Source organism: Mobula hypostoma, chromosome 12 (assembly GCF_963921235.1).
Source record: "Mobula hypostoma chromosome 12, sMobHyp1.1, whole genome shotgun sequence".
NCBI classification, from domain to species: domain Eukaryota; kingdom Metazoa; phylum Chordata; class Chondrichthyes; order Myliobatiformes; family Myliobatidae; genus Mobula; species Mobula hypostoma.
In genome coordinates this window covers 15,399,680-15,419,109 of record NC_086108.1, presented here as the reverse complement: position 1 = coordinate 15,419,109, position 19,430 = coordinate 15,399,680, and the positions used below count along the sequence as shown (strand labels likewise).

The following is a 19,430-nucleotide window of genomic DNA, read 5'->3' as shown; positions in this document are numbered from 1 at the left end:
TCGCCAGAAATTAATCATGTCAGAAACATTTGGGACTGAGGGAAGCTCATCAAGTTTCATGTTCAATAATGAATTTGTTTTCAAGTCAATAAGTTGCATTTGTATGTTAACTAGACATCTTCATGATTTTTTGTTCACTATCACTTAGTGGGTCATTTTCACTAAATGGGTTTATAAATGCAAGTATGTAGTCTTCTTCTTTAGCAAAATCACAAAAATGACTTTCAAATGACCCTTGCAATAACCTGATTTTTTCAATATATTTTGTAAAATTGTAATTATCTTCAGCACATTCACTCTGCTCTTTTAAGTGTGGAAACTGGCCAAATCCTCATTTTTTAACTGAGAGGTGAACAGTTTTAACTTCATCTTGAATGTATTGACATCATTTACTAAGCTAAGAAACAATTTGTTCTTGCCCTGGAGTTTCAAATTTAGGTTATTGAGATGGTTGGTAACATCAACAAAAATCGCTAAATCAAATAGCCAATTGTTATCACATAAAAGGGCTCTTTCCTCAGGCAGCTCATTTTTCTCTTCTAGAAAATTATGACAGTATTTTTCAGTTTCCAAAATCTACTCAGAACCTGTCCTCTAGAAAGCTGAGACACCTCACAATGAAGGACGAGATTGCCATATTCCAAATCTAACATGCCACAATATTCTCTGAACTCGTCTGTTTAATCCTCTTGCTCTAATTTTATTCACGCATTTCAAACCAGTAACAAAACATGCTGCAAGTTTAAAGTTTTTCCACACAGTGACTCTTGGTGTATAATGCAGTGATATTTTAGTCGAGGACGACCTAAAAAGTTTTCAAGCAAAGTTGTAGTCCCAGTGGCTTTACCTATCATTGACGGTGCTCCGTCAGTACAAACACCAATGAACTTACTAGAATCTAGTTGTAGATTTTCTAGGCATGATTTTACTTTGTCAAATATGTCTGATTCTCTTGTTTTTCTATGAAGCGACAAGACAGATAAGTTCTTCAAAGATGCTAAAATTATCAATTCCTGTTATAAAAATGCTTAACTGGGCTACATCACATATGTCAGCAGATTCGTCCAAAGCTAAAGAAAAGAAAGTACAAGCACGGACAAGGTCTTTCAGTTGCTCAGATACATCATGACAGAGTTCTTTAGTGCGTCTCGTAACGGTTTGCTTTGACAGAGCAATTTTGTCTACTTTCCTTTCGATATTTTTATCACCAAGACATCTTGCAAATATTTGGAGACAAGGCTTAACAATTTCTTCTCCATCAGAGAAAGACTTCCGTTTTTTGGCCAATGCTAAAGCAATTCCGTAGGACACTTCTGTCATCGCCAAACTTTCACAACTTCTTTTAACAAATATATTTTGTCTTCTTTTGATTTCTTTTTCTTAATCACATATTCTTTCCGTAACTCAGACCCAAGCACTAGCTTCAGTTTTCCTTCTATTTCAGTCTGATGTTGTGTTTTATAGTGTCTTTTAAGATCATGTCTTCTATTATGTGAAAAAGTGTTTTCACAAACAATGCACAATGGTTTTCCAGACGGACCCGCTATAAATAAGAACTCATTTTCCCACTGCTCATTGAATTCACGCTTACTATCACTTTCTGCTTTTCTTTTGCTCATTTTCTTTTACACTGTGATGGGTAACTGAATGTAAAAACAAGGCTTAATTTTCAAAAAAGTACAAAACTGCAAATGTTCACAAAGGACAACTCCGCAGTGCACGAGTGTCAATTGTAAACTGACTGGTAAAAACCTGCGATGCACCGCTGGTGCAGACGCCTGGCACCTCAGGATCAAACAAGTACCAAATGTGTATTGAACAGTTATGGAATGACTGCAGAACAAAAGTCCTTCTTTCCTAGTTTTACTCATTGAACATTTTTTTTAATTGTAAACAGATTAATGTGAAAGAAGATAACATTCGCCAAAAGGCGTGCACGAAATAATAAAATCGCTAAAAATAATTGCTAAGTTTTAGATTTATTCTCAGTAAAACCCATTTCTAGCTCTAAGCTACTTGAATTCCTGTTATAGATATTTTTTGCTACAAATCTGTTTTTGGTTAATACCTTTTGCATGAGTAGGCTTATTTTTTTATTATTATCACTGGGGTGCAATGCGCCACTTCTAATCATCCAATGCGCCATAGGTTGCCCATCCCTGATGTAAAGGAATAAAGAGTCAACGTTTCAGGCCAAGACCCTTCATCAGAATGGGTGTTAGCCCTAAACTTCAACTCTTTATTCCTTTCCACAGATACTCCTTGCCCTGCTAAGTTCCTCCAGCATTTTAACTGTGTTACTCTGGATTTCCAGCATCTGCACAATCTCATCTTTAGACAGACATGCAGAGATGAAGTGATTAAACAAGGATATGGAGACAGTGTAATGATGTGCAAAAATGTGACTTTTTTAAATGGTAAGTGATTGGAAAGTGTTGGTATCTTGGGGATAAGGATGTCCTTGCACAAAGTTAACATGCAAAAGCAGCAATTAATTAGAAAGGTAAATGGAACACTGGCCTTTATTGAAGTGTGCTTGAGAGGAAAGACGTTTTGCTGCCTTGCTAGGATAGCATCTGGAATACTGCACAGAGCTTAGGATGATGGCACCTAACGGCAACTCCTTTGTTTGCATCTTCAGAAACAGCTCTATTTCTATCTTTAATATCTCTTTTTTTCCTTTTCAGGATTCTTTTGAAGACCCTGACCTGGAGTTACACGTTGACTTCGGTTCTTGGCGGAAATGGGACCCACTCTCAGGGCCTCACGACCGGCCGCTTTTCAATATGCCAATGATGCAGCTTTGAAGACTAGCGTGTCTTCAGGTTGCCAGATCTTCGTGGCTCTGGAGGCAGGCAGATTCGAGGCCAGTGCCGCTGCCTGATGTGCCATGGGAGTACACAGAAGATCGAAAGCAGCGGGCTGGCTGCTGGATGTGTGTCCAGATACTCTTTGGGCACAAAACTCGGAAAAAGTGACGCAACAGACTTAGATCAGTGAGTTGTTTTGTTATGTCTCCCCTCTCGCTGTGAAACAGGGACACCTCTTTTTCCTTTATTAGGGAGAGAGCGAGCCTATGATATCTCGAATTAATGGGTGAACGAGCAGTCTTTTGAGTACTGCAAATCTGTGTCTTTACTGATGCTTTGCTGCACACTTGAGTGCTTGGTGGAGGGTGCAGGTTTTTGCTGGTGGGGGGGAAGTGGGGGGTCGTTGCTTTGCTGCCTGTGCGTGGGAGGGCTTTGGGGTTCTAACGTTTAACTGTCATTCATTCTTTGGGGCACCCCTCTGTTTTCGTGGATGTTTGCGAAGAAAAAGAATTTCAGGATGTATATTGTATACATTTCTCTGACATTAATTGCAAATATCTGATCTCCATCAGTAAAGATTTATTTATGATGCCCAATTACCATCAGCATAAACGTGTAGCACCAGAGGTTCAGTATGATCACTGTAAAGCCATTCCACAGGTGAAGTTGCAATTCCAAACCAAACTTGAATCAACAAAGGAGGCTTCACAGTTGTGGCAGAGCTTGAATACTATTACCTCTTATAAAGTTGAATCAAGTGATATGAGAGACAGTAGGGCTTTGTTTCCAGATGAGTTCAAAACCTTCCATGCTTCCCTGAGGGCTACGTCCTGGATTGATTCCGTTGAACGCTGTGTGACTGCCCTGTTTAAATCTGTAAATCTCTGCTGGTATGGATGCTGCTGAGTTACAGCAGTGGTGTGCCTCTGTGGGATTGCCGGTAATTAATGCGTGTGTGTTGAGTGGTGTGGATATTCATACCCCGGATGAATTGTTAATTCGATGTTTGTGTACAGTTGTACAGATGTTGGCAAGGTTGAAATCATAGTGCGAAAGTTTGACAACATGGCAGGCTCAGACCTTGTTTTAGTTCAGACTAGCGCTGACGTAACAGCGGTGGGTCTGCCAACGTCTATTGGTGACCCAGGTGAGGCGGGGCCATGGCGTGTCCATACTGTCAGGGAGGAAGAGAAGGGAGCCCAGCAGGCTGGGTCACAAGCTGAGTTGCCTGCAGTTGGGGGCAGAGATTTCAGAGACAGGGTTCTATCGTTTCTGAGGAATGAGGGGTAAGAGTGGGCAGACTTGGAAAGTTTAATTAGTCCCAATCCCCCAGTGAAGAGTGAGAGTTTTTTGGGAATATTGTCCGTGCACCCAGTGTTTTGAGCTGCCTTTGAGGAAGTGTGTGGCAGCATTGGGCCGGATGCCAAATTTAAACGAGGGACTGTGTGGTTCACCCAGTCGAAGCCAATGGTGGTACGGCCCGGGGAAGTAGCGAGAGTGATGGGGACCCCCAAATTTCCCAGAGTGCCTGAGGGTGAAGCCCTCTTAGTGGATGCTCTAGAAGACCACGACAGGGAGTCTGGGTTTGTAACTGGGGGTGTATTACACAGCATCCACACAAACGTGATTACCCAGTTTGGCGGGGCCGAAGGCCGATTCCCCTAGACCAGCGGTCCCCAACCACCGGGCCACAAAGCATGCACTACCGGGCTGCGAGGCAGTTATGTGATTTGGCGATATGAGTTAGCTGCACCTTCCCTCATTCCCTGTCACGGCCACTGTTGAGCCATTACGCATGCGAGGTCATTACCCGCGCGTCATCCACGTCAGCGCGGAAAGGAGATCAACTCCTCGAGCTTGCAAATGACGGCGGGCTGGAAAGTATGTTTGACATAACATCTCTGCCGGCATTCTGGATCAAAGTCAAGGCTAAAAATCCTGAGGTAGCCACGAAAGCACTGAAAAGGTTGCTTCCATTTCCAACATATCTCTGCAATGAATGCAACGAAAACTAAACTGCGGAACAGACTGGACATAAGGAACCCCGTTCAACTATCGCTGTCTCCCATTCGCTGTCTCCCATCACCCTTCGATAGGACCGTGTTGTTGCAGGAACACAAGCCCAGGGCTCCCACTGATTCAGCGATATTGGTGTGTTGCAATGCTTTCATATGTTCATACGGGAAAAACATGCGCTGCGTGTTTAATATCCAAAGGTTACTTAAAATATTATAATGCTATTGACTTATATAACCATATAACAATTACAGCACGGAAACAGGCCATCTCTCCCCTTCTAGTCCGTGCCGAACGCTACTCTCACCTACTCTAATTTTAACGCTACTCTAATTTTTCTTTGAATGATAATATCGAACCTGCCTCTACCAGTTCTACTGGAAGTTCGTTCAACACTTATTTCAAGCTCCCCTGATAATTGACTTATCACTATATTCATGCGAGGAAAATATGCACTGTGTGTTTAATATTAAATTTGTTAGATAAACCCTTTTAGAAAGGAAATTGAGTGTATTAGCCACTTATCACCGATATTCCAGTCATGAATAAGACCCCCCCCGAACAGAATCGCCAAAAACGATTTGTAGAAAAAAATCGTACACGCATGCCAAATCACGCATGGTTTCATGGTCATTGTAGTCTTTCCTGGGGAAAACCCAGCGTATTTGACTGCTACTCTTGTCCATTGGCAACCCTACCACCACTGCCCCCCCCCCCATCCGCCGGTCCGCAAGAATATTCTCAATATGAAACCGGTCCGCAGTGCGAGAAAGGTTGGGGACCCCTGCCTTAGACGAACGCAAGCTGGGCGAGCCTGAGGGTTACACCTAGTATTTACAAGACTAAACTTGATAATTTTTTAGGTGGTATTGAATCAAGGGGTATAGGGCTCGCACAAGAAAGTGGCCTCGGTAAGGCAGGATCTCACCAGGGCCCGAACTGTCTTCTCCAACCTCCACTTGCACTCTCAGCATCTTTATAGTGAGCATGGAGAGCTTGCTGCAAATAAAGGAGAACTCTTCATACTCCATATCCTCCTATGTGAATCAGACAACCAGCACCTTTGCTTTCCTGGGATGTGCCGTTATTCAGTGTAGTACACCTGCTAGCTCATGCTCCAGCCATTTAAAAGATGCTGGTAAACATTGATTGGTAGTAACTGGTTTTAACTGCTGCTCAACACTCATAATATTAGCCCCTCCGAAACTACCCAAGCAACGATTAATACTAGCTGTTACATTCATGAAACTGAGTGAACAGCATTCTACTTGCATTCTGCAGAAGAAACCTGACTAGCCAATCTCCTAAATCAGAGCAATAATGCATATTAAATTCCATTTCAATTTCAGCTAGCAATCTCTTATGTGCAACAGTTCTGTCCTTGAGCAGTCTACAAAAAACTCATTCAAAGGTTTTCCCTTGACTACTAATAGATATGCTACACAATTTTAATCAGTTTAAATTTCCAAATGTTCACTCTGTCCTATAGACTTCATTTTAAAAATAGTATATTTGCACTTCCCTCCACGATTCCATTGTTCATTCATACCTCCCCACCAATCTCCCTCCAGGCACTTATCCCTGCAAGCACCCCAAGTGCAAGGATACCTGCTCATACACATTCTCCCTCACCTCCATTCATGTCCCCAAACAGTCCTTCCAGGTGAGGCAACACTTCACCTGAAAACCTGCTGGGGTTGTCCATTGTGTCCAATGCTTCTGATGCTCCTCCTCTACATTGGCGAGACTCGCGTAAATTGGGAACCACTTCGTCCAGCACCTCCACACTATCTGCCACAAGCGGGACTTCCCAGTGGCCAAACATTTTAATTCCCATTCCCAGGCCACCCTCAGGATGGAGGAGCAACATCTTGGTACTCTCCACCCTGATGGCATGAATATTGATTTCTCCTTCGAGAAACCTAACCCCTACACCCTATTCTCCACTCTGACTTTTCATTTCTTACATATTTCTTCCTACTGGGTCCACTCCTCTTCCCTTTCTCCTATCGTCCATTCTCCTCTCCTATCAGATTCTTTCTTCGCCAGCTCTTGATCTTTCCCACCCACCTAGTTTCACTTATGACCTTCCAGCTAGTCTCTTTTCCTCTCCCCACATTTTTATTCTGGCATTTTCCTCCTTCCTTCTCAGTCCTGAAGAAGGGTCTCGGCCCAAAATGTCGACTATCTATTCATTTCCATAGATGCTGCCTGACCTTCTGGGTTCCTCCAGCATTTTGTGTGGGTTGCTTTATATTTGCATTTATTTATTCTTAGTAATCCTTTAATTCTAACAGATTTAGAAGATTACGTCTCAAACGTACACAATTTCCTCACTTGCTTCCTTTAATGCCCTCAAATATAAACAGGCTGGAGAATAATATGAATAAAATGCCATGGTCAGAAAAATTTGAGCCATTATGCTTCAAGATCTATCATCCTCGGATCAAGAGCATGAGAAATAAAAAAACATCTCTTTCTTTCCCCAACGTACATGCATTTCATTCAATGACAGATCTGTGAACCTGACCGACTGCATTTCCTGCAGCTTTTACTTTACTGGGGTTAAAAAACTCAATATTAAAGTTATACCTTTGACATAAGAATCAAACAGCATAGGTGTGGGAGGGGTTTGAACCAGAGAGAGGGAGTTTAGGTTCAACTTATCCATGCTGACTGTGTTGAGCAGCATGGAAGCCCCATCTACCCACACTTGGCCCATAGCCCTCTAACATCAGGAGAAAGAGTAAGGCAAGAGAACATACACCAGTCCTCATCAAGGGGTCACCAGTGGAAAGGATGAACAGCTTCAAGTTCCTGGGTGTCAACATATCTATCCTGGGCTCAACATATTGAGGCAATTATGAAGAAGGCACACCAGCAACTATATTTCATTAGGAGTTTAAGGACATTTTGTACATCACCAAAGACTCTAGCAAATTTCTGCAGATATACCTTGGAGAGTATCACCGTCTGGTATTAAGGTACCAATGCACAGGATTGGAAAAATCAGCAGAGGCTTGTAAACTCAGCCTCCCCAATACTGAGAACATCTTCAAAGGATTCTCACCACCCAGGACATCCCCTTGTCTCATTGCTACCATCAGGGAGGTAATACAGGAGCCTGAAGACAGACAGACAGACACACACACACATACACACACACACACACACACACACGTGTTTCGCACACAGAACCAAATGTTTGAATGAACCCTGAACTCATGAGCACTACCTGACCATTTTTTCTCTTTTTGCACTATGTTTTTTTTAAATATATTTCTTATTGTAACTTGTATTTTAAGCACTGCATTGTACCGCTGCTGCAAAACAATAAATTTCATAACATGTCAGTGATAATTAACCTGATTCTGACTTAAGCTTCAAAGTAAATTTATTATCGAAGTACATATACACTACCCAGAGATTCATTTTCTTGCAGGTATTCACAGTAGAAGAAAGAAATGTAAGAGAATCATTGAAAAACTACAAAGACTGACAAACCACCAATGTGCAAAAGACAACAAACTGCACAAATACATAAATAAATAAATAACAAGTAGGACCTCTTTCTATGCATGTAGTTATCTATATGGCTTTTAAATGCTGCTAATGTGCCGGCCTCAACCTCCATTTCTGACAGCTCATTTCAAATACTCTGTATGAAAAGGCTGCATCAGATGTCCCTTTTAAATCACTCACCTCTGATCTTAAACCTGTTTGTTTTTAGCACCCTGAGAAAATAACTACATGCTTTCACTCTGTCCATGCCCCTCATGACCTTATACCTCTATCAGGTCACTCCTCATTCTCTTAACATTCCAGGAAGTAAAGTTGGAGTCTACACTTTATATAGTTATAGTTTTATATTGTTTATATCACTTTTTCAGATATAGAAAGAGTAAAAGAGAGGCAAGAGTAGATATCGGACCACTGGAAAATGACACTGTAAAGGTAGTAATGGGGAAACAAGGAAATGGCGCACAAACTGAATAAGTATTTTTCACCGTTCTTCATTGTGGAAGACACCAGCAGTATGCAGGAAGTTCGAGAGTGTCAGGGTGTCAGTGAAGTTGCCATCACTGGGGAGAAAATGCTTAGGAAGCTGAAAGGTCTGATCACCTGGACCAGATGGATTACACTCCAGGGTTCTGAAAGAGATAGCTGAAGAAATTATGGAAGCATTAGTAATGATCTTTCAAGAATTAATAGATTCTAAAATGATTCCATAAGACTGGAAAATTGCAAATGTCACTCCACTCTTCAAGAAAGCAGAGAGGCAGGAGAAAGGAAATTATAGGCCAAATAACCTGGCCTCAGTGGTTGGGAAGATGTTGTAGTCAATTGTTAAGGATGATGTTTCGGTGTACTTGGAGGCACATGATAAAATCGGCCAAAGTCAGTATGGTCTCCTTAAGGTAAAATCTTGCCTGACAAATCTATTGGAATTCTTTGAAGAAATAACAAGCAGGATAAACAAAGGAGAATTGGTTGATGCTTTGCATTTGAATTTTCAGAAGCCATCGACAAGATGCTACACGAGGCTACTTAGCAAGATAAGAGCCCATGGTATTACAGGAAAGATACTAGCATGGATAGAACATTGGCTGACTGGCAGGAGGCAAATAGTGGAAATAAGGAGGGCCTTTCCTGGTTGGCTACTCATTCCTAGTGGCATTCCACAGGGGTTGGTATTGAGTCCACTTCTTTTTACATTGTATGTCAATTATTTGGATGACGGAATTAATGGCCTTGTGGCCAAGTTTGTGGACGATACTAAGATAGGTGGAGGGGCAGGTAGTATTGAGGAAGTGGGGAGGCTGCAGAAAGATTCAGACAGATTAGGAAAATGGGCGAAGAAGTGGCAGATGGAATACAGTGCTGGGAAGTGTATGGTCATGCACTTTGGTAGAAGGAATGAAAGCATAGACTATTTTCTAAATGGGGAGAGAATTCAAAAATCCAAGGTGCAAAGGGACTTAGGAGTCCTTTTGCATGATTCCCTAAAGCTTAACTTGCAGGTTGAGTCGGTGGTGAGGAAGGTAAATGCATTTTGAGAGGAGTAGAATATAAAAGTAAGTATATAATGCTGAGGCTTTTTCGGCACTGGTGAGGCCTCACTTGCAGTATTGTAAGCAGCTTTGGGCCCCTTATCTATGAAAGGATATGCTGACATTGGAGAGGGTTCAGAGGAGGAGTGCTTGATAGTTCCGGGCCTGTACTCGCTGGAGTTTATAAGAATCCGGGAGGATCTCATTGAAATCTATCGGATGTTGAAAGGTCTAGATAGAGCGGATGTGGAGAGGATGTTTCCTGTAGTTGGGGAGCCTGGGACCACAGGGAACAGCCTCAGAATAGAGGGACGTCCATTTAGAATGGAGATGAGGAGGCATTTCTTTAGCCAAAGAGCAGTGAACCTGCAGAATTCATTGTCACAGGCAGCTGGGAAAGCCAGGTCACTGGGTGAATTTAAGGTAGAGGTTGATAGGTACTTGATTTTTCAGGGTGTGAAAGGTTATGGGGAGAAGGCAGGAGATTGGGGTTGAGAGGGAGATTGAGACAACTCCTCCCTTGGAGGGTCAAACACCCTGAGCCAATAGGCTGGTCCTGGACTTATTTCCTGGCATAATTTACATATTACTATTTAATTATTTATGGTTTTATTACTATTTAATTAATTATGGTGCAACTGTAACGAAAACCAATTTCCCTCGGGATCAATAAAGTACGACTACTATGAAATGGGTCAGCCATGATGAAGTGGTGGAGCAGACTTGATGGGCCGATTACTTAATTCTGCTCCTACGCTGTATTGCCTACATGACTTCTCCTTGCATCTCAGGCCCCCAAGTCCGGGCAACATCCAGTATATTTTTTCTGCACTTTTTAATTTAATTACATCTTTCCTATATAACAGGGTAACCAAAACTGTATATAGTACCCCCAAGAATGGCCTTGGCAATAACTTATGTAATTGCACCATATCACCCCTTGTCTTAAACTTCATGCCTTGACTAAAGGCTAACATGCCCAACACCTTGTATTAACCTGTGATGCTGCTTTTAACAAACTATGTACTTGCATTCCTAGGTCTCTCAGTTCTATAACACTCCAAAACACACAAAAGCTAATAGCTGCACATCAAATGAGCCAAATATTATTTGAATAATATAGGCAGTCAAAATGTTATAATAGGAACATTTTCCTGGATTCAACTGGTGCAGCCTCTCAATTTATAATGAACTTCTAAAACAAACTGTAAAATAGCTATATATATTGGACCTCAAGAGAGAGAATTTGTGGAATGTCTAAGGGATGACTTTTTAGAACATCTTGTTGTTGAGCCCACTAGGGAATCAGCTGTGTTGTGCAATGATCCGGAGGTGATAAAAGAGCTTAAGTTTAAGGAACCCTTAGGGACAATATGATCGAGTTCACTTTGAAATTTGAGAAGGAGAAACTAAATTCCAATGTATCGGTATTTCAGTGGAATAAAGGAAATCACAATGGCATGAAAGAGGAACTGGCCAAAGTTGACTGGAAAGGGACACTAGCAGGAAGGACAGCACAGCAGCAATGGCTGGAGTTTCTGCGAAAAATGAGGGAACTGCAAATCAGATATATTCCAAAGAAGAAGAAATTTTCTAATGGAAGAAGGACACTACCCTGTCAGAGCCAAAGTAAAAGCAAAAGAGAGGGCATACAAGGCAGCTAAACCTAGTGGGCAATAAAAGATTGGGATTTAAAAACTTACAGATGGAAACTAAGAAGGTCATTAGGAAGGAAAAGATGAATTATAAAAGGAAACTGGCAACTAATATCAAAGATACTAAAAGCTTTTTTAAGTATATAAAGGGTAAAATAAAGTCGAGAGTACATATAGGACCAATAGAAAATGACGCTGGAGATATTGTAATGAGAGATGCAGAGACGGCAGAGGTGCTGAATGCATATTTTGCATCAGTCTTCACAGTGAAAGATATCTGCAGTATACCGGACATTCAAGCATGTCAGGGAAGTGAAGTATGTGCCATGAAAATTATGACTGAGAAGGTGCTCAGGAAGCTGGAGGCTTATGACAAGATAGACCAAAGCCAGCCTGGTTTCCTGAAAGGAAAATCCTGCTTGGCCAACCTACTGCAAATTTTTTGAGGAAATTACAGGTAGGGTAGACAAAGGAGATGCAGTAGATGTGGTGCCCTTGGATTTTCAGAAGGCCTTTGACAAGGTGCCGCACATGAGGCTGCTTAGCAAGTTAAGAGCCCATGGAATTACAGGGGAGTTACTAGCATGGGTGGAGCATTGGCTGAATGGCAGAAAACAAAGAGTGGGAATACAGGGATCATATTCTGCCAGTTACCAGTGGAGTTCCACAAGGGTTGGTGTTGGGATTGCTGCTTCTTATGATGTACGTCAATGATTTGGACTATAGAATTAATGGATTTGTGGCTAAATTTGCCGATGATACAAAGATAGGTGGAAGAGCAGATAGTGTTGAGGAAACAGAGAGCCTGCAGAGAGACTTAAATAGTTTTGGGGAATGGGCAAAGAAGTGGCAAATGAAATACAATGTTGGAAAGAATATGATCATGCACTTTGGTGGAAGAAATAAATGGGCAGACTATCATTTAGATGGGGAGAGAATTCAAAATGCAGAGATGCAAAGGGACTTGGGAGTCTTTGTGCAGGATACCTTAAAAGTTAACCTACAGGTTGAGTCGGTGGTGAAGAAGGCGAATGCAATGTTGGCATTCATTTCTAGAGGTATAGAATGTAAGAACAGGGGTGTGATGTTGAGGCTCTATAAGGCGCTCGTGAGACCACACTTGGAGTATTGTGTGCAGTTTTGTGCTCCTTATTTAAGAAAGGATATGCTGACATTGGAGAGAGTTCAGAGAAGGTTCACAAGAATGATTCCAGGAATGAAAGAGTTACCATATGAGGAACATCTGGTAAATCTTGGGCTGTATTCCCTGGAGTTCAGGAGAATGAGGGGGAATCTCACAGAAACATTCTGAATGTTAAAAGGCCTGAACAGATTAGATATGGCAATCTATTTCCTGTGGTAGGGGAGTCTAGGACAAGAGGGCACCACTTCAGGATTGAAGAACGTCCACTTAGAACAGAGATGCGGAGAAACTACTTTAGTCAGAGGGTGCAGCTGTGGAGGTCAAGTCATTTGGTGTATTAAAGGCAGAGATAGATAGGTTCTTGATTAGCCAGGGCATCAAAGGGTATGGGGAGAAGGCAGGGGAGTGGGGATGACTAGAAGAATTGGATCAGCCCATGATTGAATGGCGGAACAGACTCAACGGGCCAAATGGCCTACTTCTGCTCCTATATCTCACGCTTTTATATATATCTTCTGCATCATGCCAGTACTTTGGGACCTTGTGATGCTTTAGGTGTGTTACATAAATGGAAGTTGTTGTTTTACTCAAGGCAATAGGAATGCAGACTCTCCAAAACACATCCAATGTTGTACAATAGCTTGAAAATACCAGTAATACGATTACAATTTGCTGCCACACGTGGAACAGAATTTAATTAGGTCAATTCCTAAAGTCAGACAACAGATGATTGGAGTTTCATTGTAATCAGAATTTTCAAGCAATGGGAAGACAACAAACTTGATGCTAGTTGAACTCAGCAAACAAGGCAGCATCTGTGGAAGGATATGGCGTGTCGACGTTTCCTGACCGTGTGTGAAGAGAATCCTGACTCCTGATCTCTCATCACAAATCACAAGGGCAACACTTAGCCAGACTTGGCTGCTACAGAACTCTGCTCACTACCAGGAAACACATTTTCTGTGTCGAGTACTTTCACCTTTCAACAGATCTGTTATGGAATGCTGCACTTTGATATGGTAGTGTAATCTTCCTCCTTTCTCCCACCCAAATTCTCTGACACAGCTCCTTCAGAATCCATGCACAGAATGGCTGGGAGGGGTGTGGGGGAAAACAAGTAAACAAAATCAAATATAATGACAGCAACCTATAAACTATACTAAAGCGTGTGTAGGAAGCATGATCAATCAAATATTCTGCCAGCTTTCACAATTAGGAATGAACAGCTGGGCGAGACATCACAGAATCATGGCAACGAAGCAAAGATGATGAGAATTTATAAAATGCACCAACTTGCAGTGAAAGTAAGAAATGCATCATTACTGTAGCAAAAAGCGAACTGCTGTATGAACTCAGTGGGTCAAGCAATATCCATGGAGGCAAAGGGATGATCAACATTTCAGGCTGAGAACCAAAACTTCGACTGCCACAGATGATGCCTAGCCTGTTGAATTCCTCCAGCAGTTTGCTTTTTAACCAGATCCTGGGATTTGCAGTCTCTTGTGTCATCATTATTATAGCTAACCAACCTTAATAAGAACTACATCAATCAGTTTATAAGAATATTACCTCTCAATGGAGAGCTCATTGTTTGATGTTTGCTGCACATTGATTATTAATTTTTTCTCTACCCCTTGTCGCAACTTAAAATAAAGTTTGTCTCTGTCCTTCGGTACAGCACTGTAAAGAGAAAATAGATTATTTCAGGTTCAGGAATCAAAACAAAAAATCACTTACTACTGAGTCATACTATGAATAATAGTTTGCTGTAAAATCTACCTCAAGGAGATTGTTCCCTAATGTTTTGCAGACATCAGTACAAGAAACCACTATAGAAAGTACATAGTTTGGTGCATTTTGATACTGCCCAACATCATCAAAACATCCGAACATTGGTAATTTCACATAGCTGCAGAGAGTTAGCAACATTAGGAAGTCTTGCTGTAACATTATTAAACACTGTTTAAATCTGTACCTCTACCTTGTCCAATTACAGGCTTTGGAAATAATGCTACAGGCTGGGAGAGAGTGCAGAGGAGATTGGAGCAGTACCACTTTTAGAATTCAATAGATTGAAGAAACTGGAAAGTTAGGACAGTTCTCCTTCCAGCAGAGCAGGAGAGAAGGATATTTACCAATATGTTCAAAACCATGAGAAATGTAACATCGCCAAGTCTGCAGACCACACAAAGCTGGGGGAAGTGTGAAGAACTATGAGGACACAAAGAAACAACAGTGCATTTAGACATGTTGGCTCAGTGGATAAGTGCCTGGAAAATGAATTTTAGTGTAGAGAAATACAAGGTGTCCACTGTTTACAGAAACAATGAATCAGAATGATGACAGTTGGGGAAAAAGAATAGTGCCACAATACCTGGGTGTAGGTTACTAAAAGCAAGCAATTAGAAAGATAAATGGTATGCTGGTCTTCATTGTATGAGGACTTGAGCCCAGGAGCAAGAATATCCAGCTACAGCTGTACAGGACTTTGCTGAGACACCACTTGAAGCTGTGTGAGAAGGAAGGAAGATGTTCTTGCCAGGGAGGGATTACAACAATGACTGATTCCTGTGACGTCAAAACATGAAGGATTGGGTGCTAGGCTTGCGTTTACTGGATTTTAGAATAATAAGAGGAATCTACGAAACCTGAACATAACCACACAGAGTAGAAACCAGATGGGATGTTCCTGATGGTTGAAGAGCCCAGAACAATCAGCTATGGTGTTAAATTGAGCAGGCCCAAAGGACTGAATGATCCACTCCTGTTCCTCAATCTAATCTCGGTTCACCTGAAGTTGCCTTTTCCATCATCCTCCTTTATTTCCAGAGAGACTGTGAAGTTATAGCTGTCACTCTCGGGGCTTGTGTCACCCATGTCTTTTACCTCTGTTGTCTGTTTGGAAGACCGGCGGAAAGCAGTAGAAAAGCTGTACAGAATTCGACTGACCTGAAAGACAGGGAGAGATGTACAGGTTCAAATTTTTAATTCATGATCACTGTCCTCATCTTCCACTCTTACAAAGCACTGCCAAGACCCTATCTGGAGTTTTACATTCAGTTCTGGTACAACTGCTCAAAGAAGAACAAGGGGAATTGAGGCAGATAGTGAAGTGCTATGCAGATTCACCACACTAGATTTAAAAGGCTAAATTATGAAGGCAGATGAACAGAGTTTACTTAATTTACCTCAAGTCTGCACTGTCCCATTATAATGATGTCAGATATATCCCAAACCTTCACTAAAACAGTCCTTGGTATACCCCCAGACCTTCACTGTAACTATGACTAACATACACCACATTGATTCAAAGGTCTGAATTATAGGAAAGGCTTGGATATTTCTTGCAGGGGTGACCTTATAGAGGTGTATAAAAATCATATGTGGCATAGATAGATTGAATGTGCATAGACTTTTCCTTTGGGAAAAGGGAATCAAAAACTATAGGCATAAGTTTAAGGGAAGATTTAAAGGGGATCTGAGGGGAAACTTCTTCACGCAGGGGATGATGCGTATATGCAACAAGCTGCCATTGGAAGTGGTTAAGGCAGGTACAATAAAGACATTTAAAAGATTTTTGGACAGGAACATGGATTGGAATGGTTTAGAAGTATATGGACCATATGCAGGCAAATGGGATAAACTTAGTTGGAATGTTGATTAGCATTAATAAGATGGCCAGAAGGGCCTGTTTCCATGCTATGATTCTGTGAAAGTGTTGGATGATCTAAGACATTTCAGGATATCAATGGTGATAACCTTTTCTCTGCTGAAGGGTTCCAAAATAAAAGGACATTATCCCAGCATTAAAACTAAGCAAGTCATTAAGTCAGAGGAGACACTAGAGACTGCATTTGCTGTAATCTGAAGCAACACCATTTGCTGGAGGAATTCAGCCTGGTTGAGCATCATCTGTGCATGGGGTGGGGAGAGGGAGGGAAGACCCCTGATGCAGGGTTTCAGCCTGAAATTGGCATTTCTTCAACACGCATACTCACAGTGCTCAGCCTACCTCAGGTACTGCACGTGTAGACAACGTAGGTGCAGGATTAGTTATAAGTATCATCCAGATTGATTGAAACACTACATTTAAAAGGTAGCACTGGATTCAGAGCAGGAATACTGAACCAAGTCAGTTGTACCCAGTGACAACTTATTACCTATCTGAAAGGAAATTGGTAAATTGTTTATTATTGTCACATGAAAAACTTTGTTTTGTATGTCATCCATACAGATCATTTCATCATAATGGTACATTGAGACAGTACAAGGGAAAACAATAATATTGGAAAGTTTATTGTCATAATAACAAATAAATAATGAATGCAGAATAAAGTATCACAGTTACAGAGAAAGTACAGTGCAAGGCTGAAAATAAGATGCAAGGCCATAACAAGATAGACTGTGAAGTCAAGAATCCATCTTATTGTACTAGTGGGCCATTCAACAGTCTTATAGAAGCTGTCCGCGCACCATGATACATGCTTTCAGGCTTTTGTATCTTCTCCAATTTGGGTGGTGGGAAGAAAAGAGGAAATGTCTAAGGTGGGTGGAGTCTTTGATTAATTTGGCAACTTTACCAAGGCAGTGGGAACTGTGTAGAGTCCATGGAGGGAAGGCTGGTTTATATGTTGTGCTGAGATGTATCCACAGCTCTGCAGTTTCTTGAGGCTCCCTGTAGAGCAGATGCCTGCGGTTCCCAGCAGAGCAGTTGCCATACCGATAACTGGTGTGTGGACAACACCACATCCTGAAGTGAGCTAATGTCACTTATTGACAAAGCTTATTGCTTTGCCCATTGCTCAAATCTGAGGTCTGACCAGTGTTTTATAAAGCTGGAGCACATGCTCTTGTGTAGGTAGCTCCTTGTTACAGCTATTCAGACAATGGAAATTCAGTCTTACAGAATTCACAAAATCACTAGCAGTCATTAAATACCTTTTCAACTCTTGTTTGCTAAGTGGTGAACAGAGGGTTTCACTAGTAGATCAGACAAGGAAAGATATCCTGGAGCTGTAGTGTCAGCATGGACTTGTTGGGCTGGATAGTCTGTCCTGTGCTAGATGACTTTTGTTAGTCTATTGAACTGCACTGCCATCAGCCTGGCTCTGTTCTAAAAGCCCTCATCTGCAGAGCTCCACTACTGTTACAGTAGGAAAACACCATCTAGACTCCAGCTGATCAGACAAAGCAACATCAGTTCAAAAGGCTGGCAGTCCCTCTGTGAGCAACAGCTAGGCATGATTCAATGAAAATACTTCCATTTTAGATCTAAAACCAAAGGAGCGAGCCACTACAGCTTGCATCAAATTCAGTTCTGATGAAAAGGACTGATTGATCACTACTAGCGTTTTCACACATTTATCTCAATCATTTCTTGTTCTTATTCAGTAGTCTTTCTGTGTTACCAAATCAGGAAAACAGGTAAAGCATCTGACTCCTGTATCAAAATTCAACAAAAGACGTTGTGACAAGGCATGAGAGTGGATTAATGTAAGCAACATCCACTGCTTCTGACCCTGACACTAACCATTTGCTTTCGTACAGTTTTCTCTGGTGTTAATCAATTTAGTTAATAAATCTCTCTCGTAGTTTATAGACTGAGTCATAGTTTGGTGGAGTGTTTATTAAGCTGTACTCACCTGCTCAATGCTCAACACTAATTCATTGCACGTGATGTGCTTTGAGACCTAACAGATATACAAACTGCATTGAAGTCAGATACTGAAGTTATTTATAGTCATATTAATTTTTCACAAATAAATCTGCTGACACAAGGAAAAATATACGGTTTATTATTTCTGCTTTTGATTCACAAACATTTTGAAAACTAAAATTTCAACACTTAGTTAAAATACATTACTTACAGCTTCTTTGATCTCACAACAGAACACATGAAGCTGGAACTCTTCTGTACTACAGTAACTTTCAGTAAATGCAAAGCAATTACTCTCTGAAGTACCATCAACGTCTCGGACGCAGAACAGCACTGTGTATATGGGAAATGCTGCTATCTCTCTAGTCGTAGCCTGGTCTATTATCCTGAAGTGGGATGGAGGTAGGGGTGGGAAGGTTTGGGGGAAGGAAGGAACAAAGAAGTTAGTTAACAGACAGTGCAAACAGTGGCCCACAAGATGTTTTATTCCACAAATGAAACTAATCAAGTTGTTCCTCCAACCTGAGTGTGGCTTCATCTTGACAGTAGAAGAGGCCATAGATAGACATATCAGAATGAGAATGGGACGTGGAACTACAATGTGTGGCCACTGGGATGTCTATCTATGGCCTCCTCTACTGTCAAGATGAAGCCACACTCAGGTTGGAGAAACAACACCTTGTGTTCCATCTGGGTAGCCTCCAACCTGATGGCATGAACATTGACTTCTCTAACTTCCGTTAATGCCCCTCCTCCCCTTCGTACCCCATCTCTTATTTATTACTCTATTATTTTTTCCCCTTTTTTCTGTCTCTGTCCCTCTCACAATTACTCCTTACCTGCTCTCCATCTTCCTCTGATGCTCCCCTCCCCCTTTCTTTCTCCCTAGGCCTCCAGTCCCATGATCCACTCCCTTCTCCAGCCTTGTATCCCTTTTGCCAATCAATTTTCCAGCTCTTAGCTCTATCCCTCCCTTTCCTATCTTTCCTATCATTTTGGATCTTCCCTCCCCCTTTCAAATCTCTATCTCTTCTTTCAGTTGGTCTTGATGAAGGGTCTCGGCCCGAAACATCGACTGTGTTTTTTCCTATGGATGCT

The 19,430-nt window shown here is 41.6% G+C and overlaps 1 protein-coding gene across 4 annotated transcripts in view; it reads right to left on the bottom strand.

The window, feature by feature from the left end:
* rabgap1l (RAB GTPase activating protein 1-like) overlaps positions 1–19,430 on the bottom strand; it is a 586,024-nt gene that overhangs the window by 487,940 nt on the left and 78,654 nt on the right. For all 4 annotated transcript variants that reach the window (XM_063063651.1, XM_063063652.1, XM_063063655.1 and 1 more), the window contains 3 exons: positions 18,544–18,718; positions 15,468–15,625; positions 14,246–14,356 (listed from right to left, as the gene is read on the bottom strand). In XM_063063651.1, the coding sequence (XP_062919721.1) occupies positions 14,246–14,356; positions 15,468–15,625; positions 18,544–18,718 (444 nt within the window). The remainder of the gene's footprint in view (positions 1–14,245; positions 14,357–15,467; positions 15,626–18,543; positions 18,719–19,430) is intronic.